Genomic DNA, 23,199 nt, shown 5'->3' with positions numbered 1-23,199 from the left:
TTCAAAGCATTTCTTAAGTAGAGTAATGCATATAACTCATCTTCTGATGGATCCCCCACATGGAGTCTTAGAACAGCCATTTTAACTATGGGATCACAATATATTTCACATTCAACAGAAAAACACAGCCCAAAGCACAGCTGGGCAGACCAAGCCCTTTCACTAAACCAAGGAATTCATAACAAGCGTTTTAAATCCACAACGTTTTGGAATGGCTGCAAAATTGTTAACGATAGAAGATTATCAGTATGGATTAGAGCATCTGGGCGAATTGCAGAATGGAATTCAGGGGGATGTTTGTTTGTTTTTTGATGAAAATGGGAACTGGCAATAAATCCAACTTTCTCCTTCAGACTGAACGCGACAGTGACTATATCCCAGCCCAAGCAGAATGTCATACTGTGAAACCTGGAGTAAAACCCAGTATTCCTAAAAAAAAAAAAATAATAATAACCATATGTACATATGAAGTTGCCTTGTACCAAAATCCGACTGTTGGTCAATTCAACACAATATTTGCTATTCCAACTGGCACCAGCTCTGTGAGTCTCAGGCAGAGAAAGGTGTTTTCCCCAACACCTGCAAGGTGTTCAGCTGGAGATGCCAGAGGCTTGAAGGTGACAATTTCTTCATACAAAGCCAAGTAGTCCACTGCAAACCCACGACTCCTCCCTCAAGTGGAAACAAACCCTGAACAGATTCTGTTCCCACAGAGACAGAGTCCGGCTGCCCGCCCCAATCCTGAGGAAGGAAACTCAGACCCGGTTAGCCAGATTCCTTCTCTGACTAGAATGTTTGTCTTCAATCATGGTTTGGAACGACTTCGTGTTCTTAACTCGGGACCGTGGAAAGACTGGCTGGCTGACGTCCAACTGGCAAGCCACGTACGGCAGCGAGCGGTCATATTTTTTGTGTCTGTGTCTAGGATTTGATTGCAGGTATTTTTCAAGAAAAACAACAGAATTGCTTTACTGTAAACTGGGAGAAGTGAGGCTTAAGGGGGGGCTGATGGGGAGACCAGGTGCGCCTCCTCCCGAGGAAGCAGGAGACAGCTAGCCATCACTGCCAGGCTAATAGTTGGCTTCAGGAAATTGCAGTGTCTCAGTCTTCAATTTTGCTTAACGGAAGAATGCATTTGCTGTCCTCCCGCAACACTTCTGCGTATCACCCCTTCTGTACATCTGTCTGAAAGATCAGAAATTACCCTTTATTTCTGACCTGAACTGAGTAAGCCTGTTGGGACAATGGACTTGTAATACTTTTACAGTGGTGACAAAAATGATACCCTGAATTATTTAGAACAGTGGTTTGATAGAAATCCTTTAAATAAACCTCCTGTATAGTTAAATACACTGAGGTTTTGCCTCAGGTATATTTTTTTACATAAGAGCCTGTAGGAGCTAAAATGAATAAATTACCAACGTGGTGTTCAGTGGTGGGGTGAGGAACTTGGATAGCCCAGTGGTAAATGAAGAACAAGGGCAGAAGTAAGTTCCAAAGGAGCCTAACTGAATGAAATACAACATTTTTCAGCAGTGGAATGGGGAACTTGGATAGCCCAGTGGTAAGTGAGGCACAAGGGCAGAGAGAAGTTCCACCAGTTCCTAAACATTCCTGGTTTGTCTCCTCAAACATCTATTAGCCTGGGAACTGAAGAGCAGCACCACAATCCCGTGAATCAGAATGCAGCTGCCCATTTGGGTGCATCTGCAAATGGGCAGCCCCTTGAAAGCAATGCAATTGATACAGATAACATGCACAGCTGGATGCTCTTTGTGATAGAATCATAGAGCCGAAAGGGGCCATGTAGGCCATCTAGTCCAACCCCCTGCTCAATGCAGGATCAGCCTAAAGCATCCCTGACAAGTGTTTGTCCAGCCGCTGTTTAAAGACTGCCAGTGGGGGGGGGGGGGGGCTCACCACTTCCAAAGGTAGCTGAATCCATTGTCGAACAACTCTTACTGTAAAAAAAAATTCTAATATCCGGCCAGTACCATTCCTCCTGCAATTTAAACCCGTTATTGCAAGTCCTATCCTCTGCTGCCAACAGGAACGGCTCCCTGCCCTCCTCTAAGTGACAGCCCTTCAAATACTTAAAGAGAGCAATACATGTTCCCCCTCAACCTCCTCTTCTCCAGACTAAACATTCCCAACTCCCTCAGCCTTTCCTCATAGGGCTTGGTCTCCAGCATCCATTTGTGGATCTGGGTTCCCAATCCAGCATGCTTGCATGAAACAAGATATCCTTAGCTGGATCAAAGCACTGATAGACATTATTTGACAGCATTAAAACTGGGTGAACCTCATGAACTTCTCTGCAAGCACAGAACCCATACATGAGACGGTGAAGAAGGTGGATGGTGGTCCAGACTAGGGAGCTGGCAGCCACTGGGAACAGCATGTGGGTAGCACTGATCATGGGCCACAAAATACCAGGGTAACAAAGGGTTTGGCCAATCACTTGTGAACCTGTGGGCTCCTGTTATGCTATTGTTGTTCTGAGCTGGGTACTGGGATAATGGTGGTTGAAAGTGCCATTGAGTTGCTGCCAACTTATGTTGACTCCGTACGGGTTTCAAGGCAAGAGGTAGCTTGCCATTGCCTGCCTCTGCGTAGCAACCTTGGAGTTCTGTGGTGGTCTCCCATCCAAGTACTAACCAGGGTTGACCCTGCTTAGCTTTTGAGTTCTGATGAAATCAGGCTGGCCTAGGCTGTCCAGGTCAGGGCACTAGGATAATAGGAAGCATTAAAAATTAGTCTCCCAGATCTACCCATCTGAAATTCAAACAAAGTATATTGTGACCTTCTGTATGTAGAAGATGGGGGGAAATACATATTTACTTTAATTATAGCCCACTTTTCTCACTAGGGCTCAAGGTGGATCACACAATATAAAACAATACCCATAGAAGAGGAGGAGGAGGAGGAGGAGAACAAGAAGAACAAGAAGAACAAGAACAAGAGTTGGTTTTTATATGCCAACTTTCTCTGCCACTTAAGGAAGAATCAAACTGGCTTACAATCACCTTCCCTTCCCCACCCCACAACAGACACCCTATGAGGTAGATGGGGCTGAGAGAGCTCTATAAGAGCTGTGACAAGCCCAAGGTCACCCAGCTGGCTTCATGTGTAGGAGTGGGGAAATAAATCCAGTTCACCAGATTAGCCTCCGCCACTCATGTGGAGGAATGGGGAATCAAACCCGGTTCTCCAGATCAGAGTCCACCACTCCAAACCACTGCTCTTAACCACTACACCACGCTGGCTCTCAGCAATCTTAAGCAGGTCTGTTCAGAATCCAACACAGGGTTATTCAGTGGGACTTTATTTCCAGGAAAGTGTTCCCATGACTGCACTGGAACCATCTTCCTTTAAGCATTACTCATCTTTTCCACAGGAAATATCGCCCATTGTTTTCATTTTGGTCTGTCCTAGGCTTACCTCTGCTTGGGCCTTTGCTTCCTGGAGTAAAGAAGAAACATCACACTTTGTTGTCACTGAAGACAAAACAGACTGCAATTTCTGCTGATCCAGAGTGGACACCAAGAGTTCATCCAAGCTAAAACAAATGTAAATGAAAAACGTTGTACTGAATGAGATTGCAGAAATGTGTTCAATGGTATAATCTGAACAATTCAAACTTTCCCCACCCCTTGAATGTAGATACGGCTAAGATATGTAGAAATTTGCGTTATCTTGAAATACTGGTTTTGGTAGCACACAATCTACTAAAAGTCTATTTTGGACAAGACAGGGACTTAAAACAATCATATAATTGTTAAGTCTGAATCTTGTCTCTGCATGCACCTGTCTCAGAAGGAGGCTTGGAAGAGATTCCTCTCCTTGCCTCTTACTAAAAACACCTTAAAGTGTAATCCTAAACCCATTGACCATCTAAGTAATCCTAAACCCATCTAACCCCATTGATTTTGATATATTTTTGTTTTGCCGTTAAGTTGCAGGCGACGTATGGTGAACCCGTAGGATTTTAAAGGCAAGGTAAGTTCAGAGGTGGTTTGCCATAACCTGCCTCTGCGTTGTGACCCTGGACTCCCTTGGTGGTCTCCCATCCAAATACTAACCAGGGCCGACCCTGTTTAGCTTCCGAGATCTGACAAGATCGGGCTAGCCTGGGCTATCCAGGTCAGAGCTCTATACACTTAGAAGGGTATAACTCTGCTTAAGACTGCACTATAAGGATTACAACAATGGAAACAGAAGCAAAGAAAAAGACAACTTCCTCTTTGATTCAGGGGAGGAAAACATTGCCTGGAAAATTCTCCCTCTTTTCCACCTGAACTTTAAAAAAGAATGTGACAAATGGCCAAAGTAGCTTATGAACCACATTTGGCTCAGGCGATTGAAGAATGTGAATAAATGTATAATTAAAACAAGAAGGCCTTCATTATAGATGACTTGCTGTTGGTGGAAACAGAGGATCCTCCTTCACAGCCACACACTAGGATTGATCAATGCCAGGTAGTTGTGTGGGTCTCCAAGAACCAAATTCACAAGGGTGCTGGGGGGAAAGCCAAGGAGGAAAAGGAAAGAGAGGCAGGGGTGCTGGTGAAATAAAGAAGGCCCCAGGAAGAGAGGGCGAGAAGAAATGAACCATGCACTGAATAAGAACAGCTAGAGGTGGTGGGAAGAAGCAGAGGCCTGTATATCAAGATAGGAGAGATGGTAGCAGAAGGGACAATACGGAGAGAGGGAGAAATGGGGCCACAGCTTGGTGGTAAAGCATCTGTAAAATAGGCAGAGCAGAGTGCATCCTGCGATTCTGCAGGAGCACAGAATGTGTTCTTGGGTGCAGAATTCAATTTCCTAAGAAACTCTGTTTTTGGCACTTATGGCTACAAGAAGATGTTTGAAAGGCTGCAGGCAAATGCCACCACAATCTCTGAAACCAGACATTTGAAAGACATCTTCAGAAGCCAGGGCTGGCCCTTAAGTGCTCCTCCTAACCCTTGCTTCTCCCCATGCCTAACACACTCAGAATAAATTACACAGTTATAAAATTGATCAATGCATTATTATTTTTTAAAAAAACAACACTAAGAAAGCATGCACATTTCCCCAAACATGCAGGTTTCAGAAACCAACTTTTCTGGGTCAGATGTTACATGTTTAGTAAACAGCAAGGCAGCCCTGGTCCTGACCTGGATAGGCCAGTAAGGCCCATTCTCATTAGAGCTTGGAAGCTAAGCAGGGTCAGCCCTGGTTAGTACTTGGATATGAGACCAGGACTGCTACGCAGAGGAAGGCAATGCCAAACCACCTCTGAACATCTCCAAGACCCTACGGGGTAGCCATAAGTCAGCTGCAACTCAACAGAACTTTCCACCACCAAGGAAGCCCTGAACATGGGCCATGTTTCCCGGTCCTATGAAAAGGTTTTGCTATGTGGCCATTAAGATGGGACCAGTACTGGTGCGTGTGTGTAAAGTGCCATCACGTTGCAGCCAAGTTACGGTGACCCCAGCAAGGGGCTTTCAAGACAAGTGAGAAGCAGAGGTGGTTTGCCACTGCCTTCCTCTGCAGAGTCTTCCTTGGTGGTCTCCCATCCAAGTACCGACCCTGCTTAGCTTCTGAAATCTGACAAGATGAAGCTATACCGTGCCGCTTTCCCTCACCTCCATCCTGGTCCCAACCAACACTATCAGGCAAACAATGAAACCAACCTGATGGACCAGCTCTTCCCCAAGTGCATCTTGTTCCGGGAGGCTTCGTGGTGCAGAACTTCCTCATCAGACGCTGACCCGGGAGTGCCGGAACCGCTGGTCCAGGGACTGCTTTCCTTGGAAGGCTGCCTGTTGGTCGTCCCAAGGCTGGAGAGCTCCATGCATTCATTCAGACCGGAAACACTTTCGACAGGATTGCCAAGCGGCCGTGTCGCAGGGGCGATTTCCAGCTCGCTTTTGAAACGGGAAGGATCGGATTCCACGGAGAAGTCCTCACTGCAGAGCTTGTCGAGATCGGGCATGCTCAAGGCCCTGAGCTCCCGGAGCTTGGAACGGGACAGGGGTGTGTGCCTGATGTGCCCGCCTGAGGCCCTGCTTCTTCGGGGGCTGGGGGTAGACGATTGCAGACTAGTCGGGCCTCCCAATGCACAGCTTCTTTTACTGTCCTCCCAGGGAGTATCATCTTTGCTGTTGTCCTCTGTGGAATTCTGCTGCAGATGGGTTAACGCAGGGGTGGTCGATGCTTTTGTCATCTGCGAGGAGGCAGGGCCTTCGCCTTCGCAGTACGAGCTCAAGCTTCGTCTCAGCGCCTGAACCGTGTCGTTGACACTGGAAGCCGAAACTGTAGAAACACCACCAGATAGCCTCCGACCAATGGGAAGCTTAGAGTGGAGAGTGGTGGTGTGTATGTCGATGGCTTTAACGATAGGCCTGTCAAAATTGGCCAGGTTCTCGAAAGATTTGATTCTCTGTTTGACAGAGAACGACGAAACAGGATCGTGCGGCCAGTTCAGTTCGTAATAGTAATAATTCCTCCTGCACGTTTTTAATTTGTCCGTGATGCGATTGCTGTTGTCGCTGGTCAAGGGTAATTCTTGAGTGTTTGGTTTTGGGGTAGTATTTAGGGTCTCCTTGCCATCTTGACTGCTCTGGCCATTCGTCAGATTGAGATGGACAATTTTCAACACGCCCATCTCTGAATGAGAGTACTTTTCACCCGAAGTGTTGCCCAGGATATCCTGAACATGATGTGATGGCATATTCATGACACTGGTCTCTTCTCTCAAATGATTTGATAACTGAGTAGGCATAGAGTAAGTCCTCGTCACAGGTTTTAACACATTCTGCACGATTTCTTCCTCAAAGGCATTCTGCCTAGAATTCTGCACCCCACGCTCTATTTGATCAATCTTCTTATCGGTACCGCCTTCTTTCCTCGGAGACTCCTGCGGAATCAATGAGGTTGATGTGAAAGAGAGAGAAGGAGAGAGTCTCACCTCAATGAAAGTGCGCTGAATTTCTTGACCCAATTGTTCTTGCTGAGCTGGCAAACGAAGAGGACTGGAGGACTCTTTTTTAGAAGACCCAACATTGTACGTCCCTAATAGGCTCATTTCACATCCAACAGGATTTGGCAAACTGGCACCCATACCATGGTTTTCAGTTTGGTCACCCATACAATCACTCTTGGGCGTCACTTTGGAAGGTGCACTCATCTGGGATGGGCCTTCTCCGGTTCGGTAGTCATCAGTATCAACCTTCTCTATCTTTTCCCTATTTGTGACCCCCTGAACTGGAACTGGCAACTCTTTTTGTTCCTCTGCATTGCTTACTGCCGAACGGTTAACGGATTTATCTTCGTTGTTATTCACACTGGCGTTCTCACCATTTGGCACAGCCGAGGGTGATTCCTGAGGCGCTGCTGAAGAGGATTTATTTGCCACTGCTTCTTCCTGCTGAAGAGCCCTGGAGCCTGAGGCAAGATTTCTGACATGTGGTTCCAGATGTGCAGCTAAATTTCGGAGGGCTGCGACCTTCTTTGTGAGAAGCCTGGGCGACAGTTGGGCGGGGAGGGAAGTTTTTTTCTGATCAGTTCCACCCCCTTTGGCAGGAAGAGCTGCAAGGGCATCTGAGTTTGCCTTGGCTTTACTTTTAATAGTGAGACCTTTTAACTTTGGCCCTGGTTTGTTTCGCAGGTTGTTTGAAAGAGTTTCCGCAATACTCTTCTGGGGAATCCCTCGAGTTTCATTATGCAGTTTTTTTGAAGACGACGGACTGCACTGGACTGAAAGGACTTTGCACTGATTGGAAGAAGAACTTTGAATTTTTGCATTTGAACATTTTGACGCAGGAACTGCATTGGCTTTTTCGTTTTTCCCTGGTAAGTCATGAGGAGCAGCGGCCTTACTTGGATCTTTAGATTTTGTCAGGAGGGGTGATTTGGGGCCATACCCTATTCTCTGTGATGCACAATCTAGAAGATTGCTGTCTGGTTTACTCAAGAGGGTTGAGTCACCAGTTCCTCTCTTTGCCAAAGCAGAATGAGAGCGAGCTATCTGCCTGCCATAATCTATTCCGAAATCATTTTCTGTATTTGATTTTGGAGTTTTATTAGGTTCATCTTTGTTGACAAACCTACTGTCCCACCCATTTACAGTTTTCGTCATGCACAAATGTGTTTCTTGAGTATCATGGTTAGAAGTCCTGTGTGTTTCCATAAGCCTCTCTTGGCTTATCCTCCCTTGTTTCCTTAAGGCAACATTGTCATGGAAAGAGTCAATTCCATGGCCATCCAGTGCATGATCTGTCCTATCTATACTTGGTGGAGACACCTGAGAAGGCAAATTAAAGACAGGGGATGGCACGGCATGCTGTGTATTGGGCCCTGGGGAGTGTGGTTCTTCCAAGGAGGATTTCCCATTGGATATTCCCAGGGCACCAATTTCTGTCGCGCTTTCTCCTGGCAAATCCTGGTCTGAAAGACTGCATTCAGGAGGGCGATGAAATATTTTTGTAGCAGATGGAAGCTGCTGAATAAAATGCTGTTGCTCGTTATTCAAACAGCAAATTTCAATTTGCTCCTCATCTGACTCAGCAGGATTATGCGTCTCCAAGACATCGTCATGAGCAGACCGTAAGAGTGATGAACCACCTGAAAGGCCAGGCGCTTCGACAACAGATTCCGTGTCTGAGCTGGAATCCTCTGCAGCAGCGTACATAGATTTTGAAACAGCACTGTTCTCACTTTCCATTCCAGCCAAAGCCTCTTCATTTAAACTGCTAAAATTCCTGGAATAGTTACTCAAGCGGGTTTGACTCACAGTGAAAATCTTGCTGGGGCTAATGGAATCTAGGGCAGAAAACTCCAAGATTTCTTTCGTGTTCGTTGTGTAATTCAGTGGCCTTTCCAGCATGTCGTTCTTAATGAGATCTGACCGAGAATTAGCACAATGATCTTCTACCAGCATCGAAGTGTCTTCCTTGGTGCATCTGGTCCTGATTAATGAACACTTAGAATCTTTTTCTTCCAACAAATTGCATTTGCCAAGGAAGTCATCAGTATCAGCAACTGAAACGACAGCGCTATCCGGGGCACAGCAGGTTTCGAAGGCATCTGTTGGTTGCTCCTTGGTCTTTGCATCGGATGGCGGCGCTATCCTTCCAGACACATCATCTGGATCGTCCCTGTGCAAAGGTTCTTTGTGATCGGCAAAGCTGGTTTCTTCCTCAATCATGAGAACGCTGGTTGGATCCGGATTAGCTGTCTCCTCTGCTTCGGAAGACGCAATGAGATTTGTGAGCCTGTCCAAAGCTGAGTGAAGAAGAAAGCAAAGAAATAATTTCAATCGCTGAGCTGCCTAAATAGGAAAACAGTACACAACAAGGGGCAAGCTTTTAAATATTTTTTTAAGGGATCCTCTTGACCTAGTCATTGCACTGGATCTCCCAGATTTACTCTGCTAACAGAGACACTTCCCTTCAGTATAAGGAGCCTGCCCCTGACACAAGAGCCTTCTTTACCAGCAGAACGGATCCATCACATTGATTGCTAAGCCAATGAACGGTAAAATTATCTACAACTTTCATAATCCTGCCAAATTTTAATAATACAAGTAGTATTTATATAGTATGCTTAGTACATTTCAGACCAGCAGTGGCTCTCCGGGGTCTCAGGCAGAGGTCTTTCACATCGCCTACTTGCCTACTCCCTTTAACTGGAGATGACGGGGATTGAACCTGAGACCTTCTGCATGCCAAACAGATGCTCTACCACTGAGCCACAGCCCCCTCCCCTGAATAAACAGTGAATGTACAATGAAAGTGCTCTTTCAGTTCCGAAGGGATAAGATGGCAGGCATGACTTTAGTCATGCTACATCAACCCTCACTCACAGCCACTGATGCTAGTGTACAAATGCATCCATCAAAGCTTTTTAGATGATCCTGCTTCCTCATGGAGAAGAACTTTTGGTGGTGGATCCAAAAGAGACTGTCATGTTTGACCAATGTCTCCCCATGCAACGGTCATGGAACAAGCCTGAGAGATGCTTTTAAAATTTCCTTGGCTCTTAATCTAGTTCCCTGTTGTTCTGCTCAGGACTCAGTTGCTTTCAGTTTCAGCCTTGGGAAGGGGCTATGGCTCAGCAGGAGAGCATCTGCTTGGCATGCAGAAGGGCCACAGGTTCAGTCGATGGCATCTCCAATTGAAAGGATCAGGCAGTAGGTGATGTGGAAGACTTCTCCCTGAGACCTTGGAGAGTTGCTGACAATCAGAGGAGACAACACTGACCTTGGTGGACCAATGGATTATACCAATCCACCGATTTGGTATAATGTAGCTTCATGTGTTTAGTATCCAAATCAGACTCAACATCCAAAGTACAATACATGGTGGGAATAATTCTCTTACCAGAAATAGGCTTCTGCACCTCTAGCATGATGGTTGTGGGGAGACACCGTACATACTGACAGATGTCCTCATAGGAGAATTCATGGGTTAGGAGACCATTGATTGAAAAGATTATATCTCCGGCAGTCACCCGTCCCATAGATGCCTGTTAAAATTGTAAGCATTAAACAAAATCAGGAGCCATTTCAGAGGAACGGGTTACCTGGGCACAAGAATAAAACACTATGATTCCTGTTTCTAGTTCTACAGTAAATAATACAGAGATACTCTGGCATCCAGTCCCTGGATGAGCAACTTGGGCCAAGTCTGAGCTACAGGAGTCCTGAGGTGTTGTTACTTAACATGCTTTCACACACACTGAATATGGTGTTTTCAATGCACTTGGCAACTGGATTGTGTGTGTTCAGTGCCATCAAGTTGCTTCCGACTCATGGCGACCCTATGAATCAATGTCCTCCAAAACACCCTATCCTTAACAGCCTTGCTCAGATCTTGCAAATTAATGGTCATGGCTGCCTTTATATAGTCAATCCATCTCTTGTTGGGTCTTCCTCCTTTCTTGCTGCCTTCAACTTTTCCTAGCATGATTGTCTTTTCCAGTGACTCTTGTCTTTTCATAAGGTGATCAAAGTACGACAGCCTCAGTTTAGTCATTTTAGCTTCTAGGGTGAGTTCAGGCTTGATTCGATCTATAACCCACTGATTTTTGTTTTTTGGCAGTCCACGGTATCTGTAACACTCTCCTCCAACACCACATTTCAAAAGATTCTACTTTCTTCCTGTCAACTTTCTTCATTGTCGAGCAATTGGATTATGCTGTGTGAAATGGCAAAATCCATTTTCAAACAATCACTAAACTTGACTGAAAGTGGATTGAAAGTGAATCATTCAGTGTGTGTAAAAACACCCTTAGTGAACTGCTTACAATAACACAGGAACCATTCACCCCACTTTTATCTCCCATCAAGGATACTGTGGTTTAGATGACATTGGTTAATTGGCAGCCCTTGAGCTTGGACCCACGGAAGACCCTGAGTTGGGGTACAGAATTGGATATTGACGCTTTTGGACTTCTTAAAGCTACAATCCAATGGTTCAGCACATCCAGGCATCTCTTGATAGAGGATCTTGGGTACATGGCCTAGGGAAGACTTTCAGTTGAGAGCTTCTGCCAATCTGAGAAGACAACATTCAGCTAAGTGGACTATTAGACCAGGTCCACATAAGATAGCTCCTTATATCCTATGTATTTGTCATTTTGAATTCAGAAGCCTTGCAGATATCTTGGTTGGTGGCTATCAATTGATATGGGCAGCCAGATTAAACATTAAGTGACAGACCGCAAGCAAGCAAAGGACATATGAAAAAATACTGGCTTCTTAGTATCATAAATTCACGTAACTAGCAGAAGACCACGCTTTCTGCACACAACTCTTTCCTCGTATACCAATAAAGGCATGCCGATGACCAAGAGCTAGATTCGAGTCCAGTAGCACCTTGGAGACCAACAAGATTTTGGGGGGTATAAGCTTTCAAGGATGGCCCAGGCTAGCCTGATCTCGTCAGATCTCAGAAGCTAAGCAGGGTCAACCCTGGTTAGTATTTGGATGGGAAACCACCAAGGAATACCAGGGTTGCTGTGCATAGGAAGGCACTGGCAAACCACTTCTGTTAGTCTCTTGCCATGAAAACCCCCAAAGGGGTCGCCATAAGTCGGCTGCGACTTGACAGCACGGCACTTTACACACACACACAAGCTTTCAAGAGTCAAAGCTCCCTTTGTCAGATATCCTGACCAACTTACGATCTATCACTGAACTATCATGAATCACACTATACATCAATCGAATTTAAAATTTTGTGTCCAAGCATAGTCAGCAAGATGCCTCTGAGAAGCTCCCAAGCCAAACACAAGTCAACTTGAGGGCCTTTTCCCCCTATAGTTTAGATGACAATCAGATGGGAAACTATTTCTGAACATGGAAATTCCATCCCAGGGCTTTCATAACTACTACCATGGATATACATGTCACTGTATCACTTTAAGAAGCCCTCTGTGCTAGCTCTAGTTATTCCACTATCCTATACTAATGAATTTCGACGGCCTTCCGTGAAAGGAGGCCGTAATTTGAAAATCACATCTAGATTTTTTTTAAAAAGAAAGATGAATAAATAATAAAGTGTTAAATTTTTAAAACTTAAATGGCTATCCAGTTGTTCTTCCCTTTCAAGAAGCTACATGCCTTTGAAAATTTAATACTTTTCCGCTTCTAAACGACTTGCGTGCTACATGGATATGATCACTCTTTCTGCTAAAGTGGCAGAACGGCAGTATTCACTGGGGTCCTTACAAAAAGGGGGGGGGAAGGAAGGATATTTCAGAACAGTGTATTTTTCTATCGACTCTTTAAAGTTTAAGTCAGCCAGGAGGGGTATATGCCGCTAAAATATCTCGTTAATAGCATCAGGGGAAGACAAAAAACAGCGTTCATGGATTTAACACTGCTCATGAGATCTCTTTAAATTTGCTTGCAGAATCTCAGTTTTGTTCAGTATTAATAGCCCACCAGGGAAAAAGAAATACACAGATGGAAAACTTCAAAGTGGAGTATTCAGGACATTACCCTTTCAGCTGCTCCGCCAGGGCGCAACCCAGTTATCACAACACGCAAGGGAGTGGCATGGATTTCAAGGTCCAGGCCAAAGGATTCATTTTCATTCCGAGTCAGGGTAACCACTTCTGTATGGCTCTGCCCAAGAGGACTCTCTTGTGCGTCGCTCTTCCGGATATTTGGAAGCGCCCTCCCAACAGGCCTCGGGACCCCGTGGTATTCAATGCTCATCAGGCTTTTAACTCTAGTGACTGCTTTGTGCTCCAGTTTAGGGGACCTCTTAGATTCCAGCTGTGCCTCTCGGAAGTCCTTCAAGCTCAGGTGATGCTCTGGCGCATGGGAGGAATCCAGAAGTTTGACGGGAAGGAAAGTGGACTCCTTGGCACTCTCTGCTGAATCCCTGAAGATGCTCACCGTTGGCGCACTGTGGATATCTGCTGCAAATTCTTTCTCCTGGTTTGCATCAACACCTTCTATTGGGCCAACGGAAGAGACGACCTCACAGTTGCCCTCTGTCTTCTTCTGGCCTTTGGGCTTTGATCCTCTCTGGAACTGAACGCCATCTTGCTTGGCAAAGTCATCTTCATCGCTGGCATCACCATCATAGAAAGCAATCCTCCTCTGCCTCTGGAACGCCGTTCGGCCACCTTTAGGGCTGTCGCTGAAACTCACGTGGCGAACTGCTTCCCTGAGCTTGTTCGTAGGACCAGGTGAGCTTCCGCTACTGGGCGAATCAAACAGGCCCAATTCTTTAGTAGCTAGGAAATAATATATATTTATATTTAGTTTACAACATAATTTTTTTAATGGGACAATATATGCATACAAACAGAGAGAATCCAGACTCTGCTAAAAACAAAAATCCTGGCTTGGGTCTCTGCTGATGGAAGGTTTTCTGACCAGACCTCCTTGTTTTTTCCTTCCCATTATAGCCCCAAATGCCCCCTGGATTGCTGCTCCTGCAGAATAGGGGACCCCAGAAATAGCATTAGAGGGTGTTGGAGGTCTCCCGCAGAGGAGGAGAATTGCAAAAATCACTCCCTTCTTCAGGGAGTGTGAGATGGGGGGGTCTAGAAGAAGAAGAGTTGATTTTTATATGCCGACTTTCTCTGCCACTTAAGGCAGAATCAAACCAGCTTACAATCACCTTCCCTTCCCCTTCCCACAACAGACACCTTGTGAGGTAGGTGGATCTGAGAGAGCTCTTAATAGAACTGTGACTAGCCCAGGGTCACCCAGCTGGCTCTGTGTGTAGGAGTGGGGAAACAAATCCAGTTCACCAGATTAGCGTCCGCCACTCATGTGGAGGAGTGGGGAATCAAACCCGGTTCTCCAGATCAGAGTCCACCGCTCCAAACTGCTCTTAACCACTACACCACGCTGGCTCTCTAGGCTGGGAGCATCTCTGGTTGTGTTAAAAATCCTCTTTGCATGCCTGTAAGTTCCAGCATGAAAAAAAGCCTTGAAAAATCTTTCCCCTTTCCATGTCAGAAGCTATAAGCATCAGATGCAGAGCCCTAGTGCACCTTAGGGACATCCCATGGAACATTTCCATATGTGCAACACTGTTTGCACAGATGGAAGTGTTAAAATACTCCTCATTGTCTGCTGGCGCTAAATGAGAGCAACTGTATCCCCACCATCTTTTCTGCCTGTGTGCGCCCTGACCTGGATGGCCCAGGCTAGGCTGATCTCATCAGGTCTCAGAAGCTAAGCAGGGTCAGCCCTGGTTAGGACTTGTATGGGAGACCCCCAAGGAATACCAGGGTCACTACGCAGGGGAAGGCAATGGCAACCCACCTCTGTTCGTCTCTTGCCTTGAAAACCCTATTGGGTTGCCATAAGTCAGCTGCGACTTGACGGCACTTTCCACACATAAGACATACTACGGCAAGGCATTTCTTCCAATACAGCTTCAAAACCAAATTAAATGAAATCAAGTGAATCCACCTGTTATATATTCCATTGCTCCATATGCACAGTCATTTTGTTAAAAATTATATTCAAGCGCTATGTTTTGCTGCAGCCAATGCACAACTGCTTGCTCACATGGAACTGCACTAAGTCATAGAATCACAGAATCATAGAGCTGGAAGGGACCACCAGGGTCATCTAGTCCAACCCCCTGCACAATGCAGGAAATTCACAACTACCTCCCCCCACACACCCAATGACCCCTACTCCAGGCCCAGAAGATGGCCAAGATGCCCTCCCTCTCATGAACTGCTTAAGGTCACAGAATCAGCGTTGCTGACAGATGGTCATCTACCCTCTGCTTAAAAACCTCCAGGGAAGGAGAACTTACCACCTCCCGAGGAAGCCTGTTCCACTGAGGAACCGCTCTGTTAGAAAATTCTTCCTAATGTCTAGACAGAGACTCTTTGGATTTAATTTCAACCCGTTGATTCTGGTCCGACCTTCTGGGGCAACAGAAAACGACTCAGCACCATCTTCTATATGACAGCCCTTCAAGTTCTTGAAGATGGCTATCATATCCCCTCTCAGTCCTCTCCTCTTCAGGGTAAACATACCCAGCTCCTTCAAACTTTCCTCATAGGACTTGGTCTCCAAACCCCTCACCATCTTTGTTGCCCTCCTCTGGACACGTTCCAGCTCGTCAACATCCTTCTTAAATTGCAGTACCCCAAACTGAACACAATACTCTAGGTGAGGTCTAACCAGAGCAAAGTATATTTTCCCTTCTGCTCACACATTGTGGGATCAAACCCTTAATCTGCCTCAAGATCCCCTCTGTCCCCAGCACTTCGCACTTCCTTTCCAGGTATCCCATATTCCCATGGGGGTGGGAGGAACCTCCCCTCTCACAGTTTGGTAGCCTCAGCTGTAACAGCAGAAACACAAACACAGGAATCAGCTGCCACACCTCTTTGATGATCGCTTACTTGGAACGCCAGGAGAAGGGAAACTCTCGTCCAGGGAGCTGCTCCCGCTCTTGGGACGAAGCGGCTCTTCGTCGCTGGAGCCCGTTATCGTTGTCTCTGAAAGCGACAACTGGCTCACGCCATCCTGCAGAAAGTACTGGGCGAGCTCCGTTTCAGAATTGACGGATCCCTGCTGAAAGGAAGAAGGACAAAGAAAGCTGATGCCAAGCACTTCATGGATGATTCCACAGCAAGGAATTAACGCTCCCCCAAACCAAATCCCTAGAGTCAACAAGCATCCCCATATAGAAGAAAGTCTTTGTACGTCACCCATCTACCCTACCATTTTGTTTAATTTTTATTTAGGGCACTGCAGGTGGAATGTTCTGGAAATATTCAGTAGCAATCCAGAGGCTCTTTCTCCTGGAAGCATTTCAGATGCTTTCCCCATGCAGAGATCTCCAACATCACTCCCAAAGTTTCGTTTGAGGCAAAATTCAATGGCAGGAGTAAACCAAGACCACCAACATTGTGACAATGCTAGGCTTATAGTCTCTCAGTAGGCTGTTCCCTTGGAAATGCTCCCAGATTCCCTGTTTTCTTACAATCTGCGTGTGTGCATTATGTGTCATCGAGTCATCTTTGACTTATGGCGACGGCATGTATTAATGACCTCCAAAACGTCCTATCATTCACAGCCTTGCTCAGGTCTTGCAAACCGAAGGCCTCAGCTTCCTTGATTGAGTCAATCCATCTCATGTTAACTCCTTCTCTGTCTCTAGGTCAAAAAATTATCATCGGCCACACCTTGAGGCTTGCTGCCTTCAAACAGAATTCAGATGCTTTTATTTCTGAACTGCCTACGCAGACAAGGGATTCCTGAGGCGTTTTCCGCCACATCCCCTCGATGGGTACCACTGGACGAATGCATAGAGTAGCACCAGGGTTTCCCCCCCAAGCAACATTAATAATGATTTATTAAACGTTGCCTTCAAAACAAGATCATGCTGCTGAATTTTAAGACTTTTACCAACCCGACTCACTGGCTCCAAGAAACGCTTCATCGTCCAGCTCAGAGGTGAGGAGGCTTCGCTCTGTTTAGACTTCACGCTCGGGGATGGACTCTTGGGCAGATTCCCTGTTAAATAGAATGGACCGTATTGGTATCTTTTTTTTCATTCCCCCCTCCCCCACCTTCCTCTGATGGTTGCCCCCACTCCACTTTGTCGTCACAACAATCCTGTGAGGTAAGTAGAGGCTGTGAGGTTGTGGCAGATTGTGAATGAGCTGCATGGCAGAGTGTAGATTTGTGGTGTAGCGGTTAGAGGATCATACTAAGACCTGGGAGACTCAGGCTAAGGAATCTTTTCTCAAAGAGTCGCCAATAGAAAGACCATCTGTTGCTTCAATGCCAAAACAGGGCAGGGAGCTGATCCTGTTGGCAGCAGAGGATAGGACTCGCAATAATGTGTTTAAATTGTGGGGAGAAAGGTACCAGCTTGATATTAGGAGGACACGTTTTACAGTAAGAGTTGTTCGGCAGTAGAATCAGCTTCCTAGGGAAGTGGTGAGCTCCCCCTCACTGGTGGTCTTTAAGCAGAGGCTGGACAAGCACTTGTCAGGAATGATCTAGGCTGATTATGCATTAAACAGGGGGTTGGACTAGATGGCCTGTATGCCCCCTTCCAATTCTATGATTCTATGGTTTCTTTGCATGATGGCTTCTCCTGTCTAGCAAGATGCACTTTCCGGCTGAAGCTTTTCACACAGTCTTTGCATTCATGCAGTTTCTCCACCATGGGCATTCTCTCATGAGCCACAAGGGTCAACCCAGAGCTGAGAGACCCAACTTCGATTCCCCGCTGTACCATGGAAGCCTACCTCATAGGATTGTCGTGAAGATAAAATGGAGGAGAAAAGAATGATGTGAGCTGCTCTAGGTCCCCCTTTGGAAAAAAGATGGGATATGCATGACATAAATAAATAATAAACTAATAGTCCTGCTTGAAAATCGCTAAAGTGACTGGATATTTTATAATATTGTACATATTTGCAGCATACGCATGAAACGGCTGCCCATCACCCTATGAGAACTTTGATGTGCACCCAACTATAGAGATACTTAGAAGAGATTATAGTCTAATAGCCCATTCTTCTGGGCTGTTCTTTTGAGGCAGTGACAGGTAAGATCCTGAATAAGGGTCCCTTTTTTTTGCCATCAAGTCCCAGCCGACTTATGGTAAGCCCTGTAGGGTTTTCACAGAAAGAGACGGTCAGAAGTGTTTGCCATTGCCCGCCTCTGTGTAGTGACCCTTGTATTCCTTGCCCCATCTAAATCCTTACCAGGGCCGACCTTGCTTAGCTTCTGAGATCTGATGAGATTGTGCTAGCCTGGCCTATCCAGGTCAGGACAAGGGTCCCTAGGTACCAGCAAACCTACTTAATTTGTCTAATTGATGTTGGGAACAGAATTTGGGATTCCTTTGCACAGAACAAACATAGTACAAAACTACGCAGTGTGCAACCATGGTGTGGATCATGAGAACCAGATGTGATGCAACGCTACAAGCACATGTGCTAGTACCTGTGACTTGAGGGGATGGGACATCCTTGCTTTCTCGCTGAGTGGTGCGTGCGATGGCTTCATCCATCTCCTGTTCGGAAACCTAACATTAAATTGAAAAATGTATACTGAGGGTTCTTCTGTACAACACAAAAGATGATCCCTGAAAGGTTTATAGGTCTTGTAGGGGTCTCAGTAGAGAAGGTAGAAACAACAACTGTGAGATGCTGGGGCCATCTCTAGCAAATACTGTCTATATAGACCATGTTGATCTTCAAAAACAACTGGTCTAATGAAATCCAACAGTTCAAATACCCAGAATATCTTGCTTCTGGACTAGAATTTAGCTCTTCTACCGCAGACCAACATGGCTATTCTCTGAAACAAATGTTATTCTGCTAAAAGAAATAGTGAACAGATGCCTTTATGAAATGTTGAAAGAAGGATAAGATTATGAAATTGTGAATTAGCAAAAGATACCATTTGTTGATAAAAACAAAAGAAACCCTAAAAAACTTTTTATTATTATTTAAGTATACATTTTAAATTGTCTTTTTATATCATTTATGTTGCATGCTTTGATCAAGACTTTAATCAAATCCATGTTTTCTTTTTGAAAAACTAAAGTATTCTGTGATCTTTGTTGCTGTTTTTTTTTTAAATAGCCATGCTATCTCAAGATAATTTTGCCCCAAGAAACGTTACCAGCATTTACATTTCAATGGAGGAATTGCAAAGGAACTGTTATGTATAACACAAACTCTCTTGCTTTATGGTGCCAATATAAATCCAATGCAGTTCTCAAGAATTAAATTTCACCACAGCGACAGGTCAGAAGGCTGAATCTCCTCGAACAAAGAGGATCTGAACAAACCCCAAAGCAAACTCAGTGGTTTACATGAAGTTTCAGTGTCGCATTCACTTAGAATAATGAAAAAAGAAGAAAAATATAGTTCGTGGTATTGGTTTTGGAAGTACACAAGTACTCTGAATACCAGGTAATTTGGTAACAAAAACATTCTGTGCAATGGAATGTGGGTGATCTGTAAAACAATATGGATATTTCAAGGATGTTTTTTATTTTATATACGAATATGCAACATAGCTATAAAATCTCACACAAAGCAAATTAGAAGATAATGTTTATAATGACATGGAATGATTAAGTTAATGACTTTTTTTCCCTTTTGTGGTTTTTGGAAACCTTGTAATGAGCGATTCTTCTGTAGTTTTTCCTTTTAATAATTTTTTTGAAAAGATGGGCAGCCCATTCCTAAAGGGAGGGGCAGTTAGGACCGGCGCAGCCACACTGCCTCCACAGAGGTTTCCCGGCCACCAAAAAGAACTTTAAAGCAGTTTAAAAATAAAATAAAAAAATGCCCCCATTGACAGCAACAAGGATGCGCCACCAAAAAAGGTGGGGGTAACAATGCTGTAGCGCGAGGAGGTGATCCCTGGGTGAAAGGGGTTAGGAAGCTGCCTAAAGGCAGCTCCAGCTCCACCCCCAGGAACACCCTGGGAACACCCCCTCCCCACGCCGGCGTGGGATTTCCCTTCCAGAATTCCCTGCCGGCATGGCTGCTCTGGCGTCAGGGGCCGGCGCAGGACTGCGGCTCCACAACGCCGGCGTCTTTGCCCCCAGGACGGCGTAAGAGCCCCTTATTCCAGGCTAAAGGGGCACTTACACCAGTGTGGGGTCACGCCGGCTCCTAAGGAGCTTCCCCCTCCTTCAGGACTAAAGCCTTAAAACGAAAAAGAAAAGAAAGGCATCCAAAATCCTATACAAATAAAATAACTGGTACTGGGTTGGATCCTGTGATCCATCAGTAGAAGGTGCTCATAGTCATGGATTTCCCCCATGTTCACCTTCCCCAGCATCCTTTCCGACCCCGGGAATGGTGGGATCCATGTGGTCTGGAAGCCAAGTGTGCCAAAATCCTGCAGCATGGAGAAGGAAGACAACAAAAACTAGCCCTTTCTTGCTCTTCCATCAGCACAGCTCCACTGATGGAAGACAAGTTTGGACGGCCAACCTCCAAGAGCCTGGAGATACCCCAGAGTTATAACTGATCTCCAGGTTCCCCAATGCAAGTAGCCCCACAGAAAAAGCCTCCGTCTATGCCCTGATCATTCTTCTTCCACGATATAAAATTACATTCACTTCTGCAGTTTTTTAATAGGTGTGGAAAATCATATGAAGGTGTTCTCTGAGCTATGCAGGGCCATGGCTATTTAGGGTGTGGAGAAATGCATTTTTCTTTGGAGGTTTGAACGGAGCAAAACCTGCACCTGATATTTTTAAAAGTTTTCGTCTCCAGCTGAGAAGAGGCGGGGGGAGGGGGGAAGGCAATTCAATTGCTTTCCAGCCTCACCTCAGCCACCCTTCCAGAAATGCTAACAGGTCTAGCTAGAGACAATGGGATGGTCCAGCTCCCCCACCTCTCAGGCTAGACAGGTGATACTTAGCAGGGAAAAAAGATTTGGAGGAATTTAGTGCTAGAAAGACTTCAGGAAAAATCTTCTGGAGACTTCAGGAAAAGCTTCTTTGACCTCTAGGATTGCCAACCTCCAGGTGGCGGCTGGAGATCTCCCGCTATTTCAACTGATCTCCAGGCAACAAAGATCAGTTCCTCTGGAGAGAATGGCTGCTTTGGCAATTGGACTCTATGGCATTGAAGTCCCTCCCCTCCTCAAACCCCACCCTCCTCAGGCTCCACCCCAAAAATCTCCATTTGAAAGCCATGGATCAAAAGCAAGTTTGATGGGACCTTCTAAGCAACCTGCTCACCAACAATCTAATGAACCAGAATTTTTAGGACTTAAGCTTGGTGATACCCTGTTATGCTGTACACTTCATACGTTATTCTCCTTACCTTTGGGTTGGGATGGCGGCTAATGATAAGGCTGACTGGGCCCGGACCACATTCGCTCAAAATGGCGTAGGCTTCGCTCAGAGCTGCATGGCGCAGGCTGACCGAATCAGCTTCCAGGATTTGGTCGCCACGGCTGAGGAAACAAACGCATTCAGCTAAATGTGCCTGCTGGAACTTACACAAAGAGCATCATGTTTTTTACAGGATGGAAATACATGCCAAATGTGAATGTAGGAACTGCTGATTTATTCTAAGCCAGAGTCATGTGGTCCTATGTAGCTCAGAGCTGTCAACTCCATGTGGCTGCAGCTCTTCAGTGGGTACGATGGTTGGAAGAGATCCACATGACTGGCCACCTCCACGGGACTTCAGCATGGGGCTGTGGCTCCCCCACCTCTGGCTATATGTATGAAGAGGGACTGTGGCTCAGTGGTAGAGCCTCTGTTTGGCATGCAGAAGGTCCCAGGTTCAATCCCTGGCATCTCCAGTTAAAGGCACTAGGCAAGAAGGTGATGTGAAAGACCTCTGCCCGAGGCCCTGGAGAGCCGCTGCCGGTCTGAGTAGACAATACTAACCTGGATGGACCTAGGGTCTGGTTCAGTATAAGGCAGCGTCATGTGTTCAGTAGTTCCAGAGAGAAGCCATGTTGGTCTGCAGTAGAACAACAAGATTCGATTCCTGTAGCACTTTAGAGACCTACAAGATTTTCGGCAGCTTCATGTGTTTAAGACAAGATACATGAAACCTAAGCTCTGTAACTGGAATTTTCAGACTCATCCTTTCATCCCCCAAAGTAGCAAACGGGACCCCCCAGAATGGACCACACACAAACACAACATGAAGCTGCTTTATACTGAATCAGACCCTTGGTCCACCAAAGTCAGTACTGTCCACTCAGACTAGCAGCAGCTCTCCAAGGTCTCAGGCTGAGGTCTTTTACATCACCTTACATCATCTGATCCTTAACTGGAGATGCCAGGGATTCAACGTGGGACGTCCGCATGTCAAGCAGAAGCTCTATGACTGAGCCACAGCCCCTCCCCTAAAGGTCACAGAGCTGGAGAAGGTGGGTTAACTCCCTTCTGTCATATGCCATTTCCCTGATCAGAATTGCCCCTCTTTCCAGCTGCCGGCAGCCCTGTTAACAAAAAAGACAGATTCAATATGAGCGCCCTTCTTTCTTTACCTTAACTAAAAGCAGGAGACATGCCTTTCTAATTGGGAAAATGGCATTGGCACCCTCCGACTTGTTAATGCAGTGGCCCAGACATATACTGTCTCCCCCCATCAATGATTTATTTCTCTCCCTGGATTTCCAATCACAGGACTCTGTATTCTGGCTATAAAACACTGCTTTGGTTCCCACTAGAAGTAAATGTTCTGAGTGCAAAAATACAGAATACAGAGAGATGGACAACTCCTTATCACATCTTGCATGGATTAACACCCGTCTTTTCAACAGCAGGCTTTTTTGATCCAAGAATGTAGGACTGTTTCCTTCTTCACACCAAGAACTAAAATACCCACAGGATCAATACATCTTAAGGGAAAGGCTGGTGAAATATTAGTTCCTGTTACTTCATCCTTCACAGTTCTGGGCTAAATATACATCTGGAATTGTTCAGGCCCAGGATCATCGTTTCAGATTATAACGAAAATATTTTTCACAATTGCACCAAACAGCTTTTAAGGATTTTTCACACCATCTGTAGTTGTTGTTTCTAAAAAAGCGAAAGACTGGAAATTTGCTAAGACGCCAAACTTAAATGTGACTCCCATCAACACCACAATCCACGAGGATGTAAATAACCCATGCACAGGATTATGCCCCAAATATTTCAGAAGATGAATGGCATCCATCTGGAAGGGGATGTGAAAATAAAAACTGTAAAGTTCTGT

General features: G+C 45.6%; 1 protein-coding gene across 1 annotated transcript in view; it reads right to left on the bottom strand.

The window, feature by feature from the left end:
• The window catches only part of PDZD2 (PDZ domain containing 2), a 198,426-nt gene that overhangs the window by 10,539 nt on the left and 164,688 nt on the right, over positions 1 to 23,199 (bottom strand). Inside the window, exons 13-20 of the mRNA XM_056848199.1 lie at positions 21,301 to 21,433; positions 18,449 to 18,530; positions 16,899 to 17,002; positions 15,886 to 16,057; positions 12,995 to 13,740; positions 10,371 to 10,515; positions 5,682 to 9,273; positions 3,442 to 3,559 (exon numbers count right to left, since the gene is read on the bottom strand). Of these exons, the coding sequence (XP_056704177.1) occupies positions 3,442 to 3,559; positions 5,682 to 9,273; positions 10,371 to 10,515; positions 12,995 to 13,740; positions 15,886 to 16,057; positions 16,899 to 17,002; positions 18,449 to 18,530; positions 21,301 to 21,433 (5,092 nt within the window). The remainder of the gene's footprint in view (positions 1 to 3,441; positions 3,560 to 5,681; positions 9,274 to 10,370; positions 10,516 to 12,994; positions 13,741 to 15,885; positions 16,058 to 16,898; positions 17,003 to 18,448; positions 18,531 to 21,300; positions 21,434 to 23,199) is intronic.

The sequence above is a fragment of the Euleptes europaea genome, chromosome 4 (genome assembly GCF_029931775.1).
Source record: "Euleptes europaea isolate rEulEur1 chromosome 4, rEulEur1.hap1, whole genome shotgun sequence".
NCBI lineage: Eukaryota > Metazoa > Chordata > Lepidosauria > Squamata > Sphaerodactylidae > Euleptes > Euleptes europaea.
This window is presented reverse-complemented; position numbering and strand designations above follow the sequence as displayed.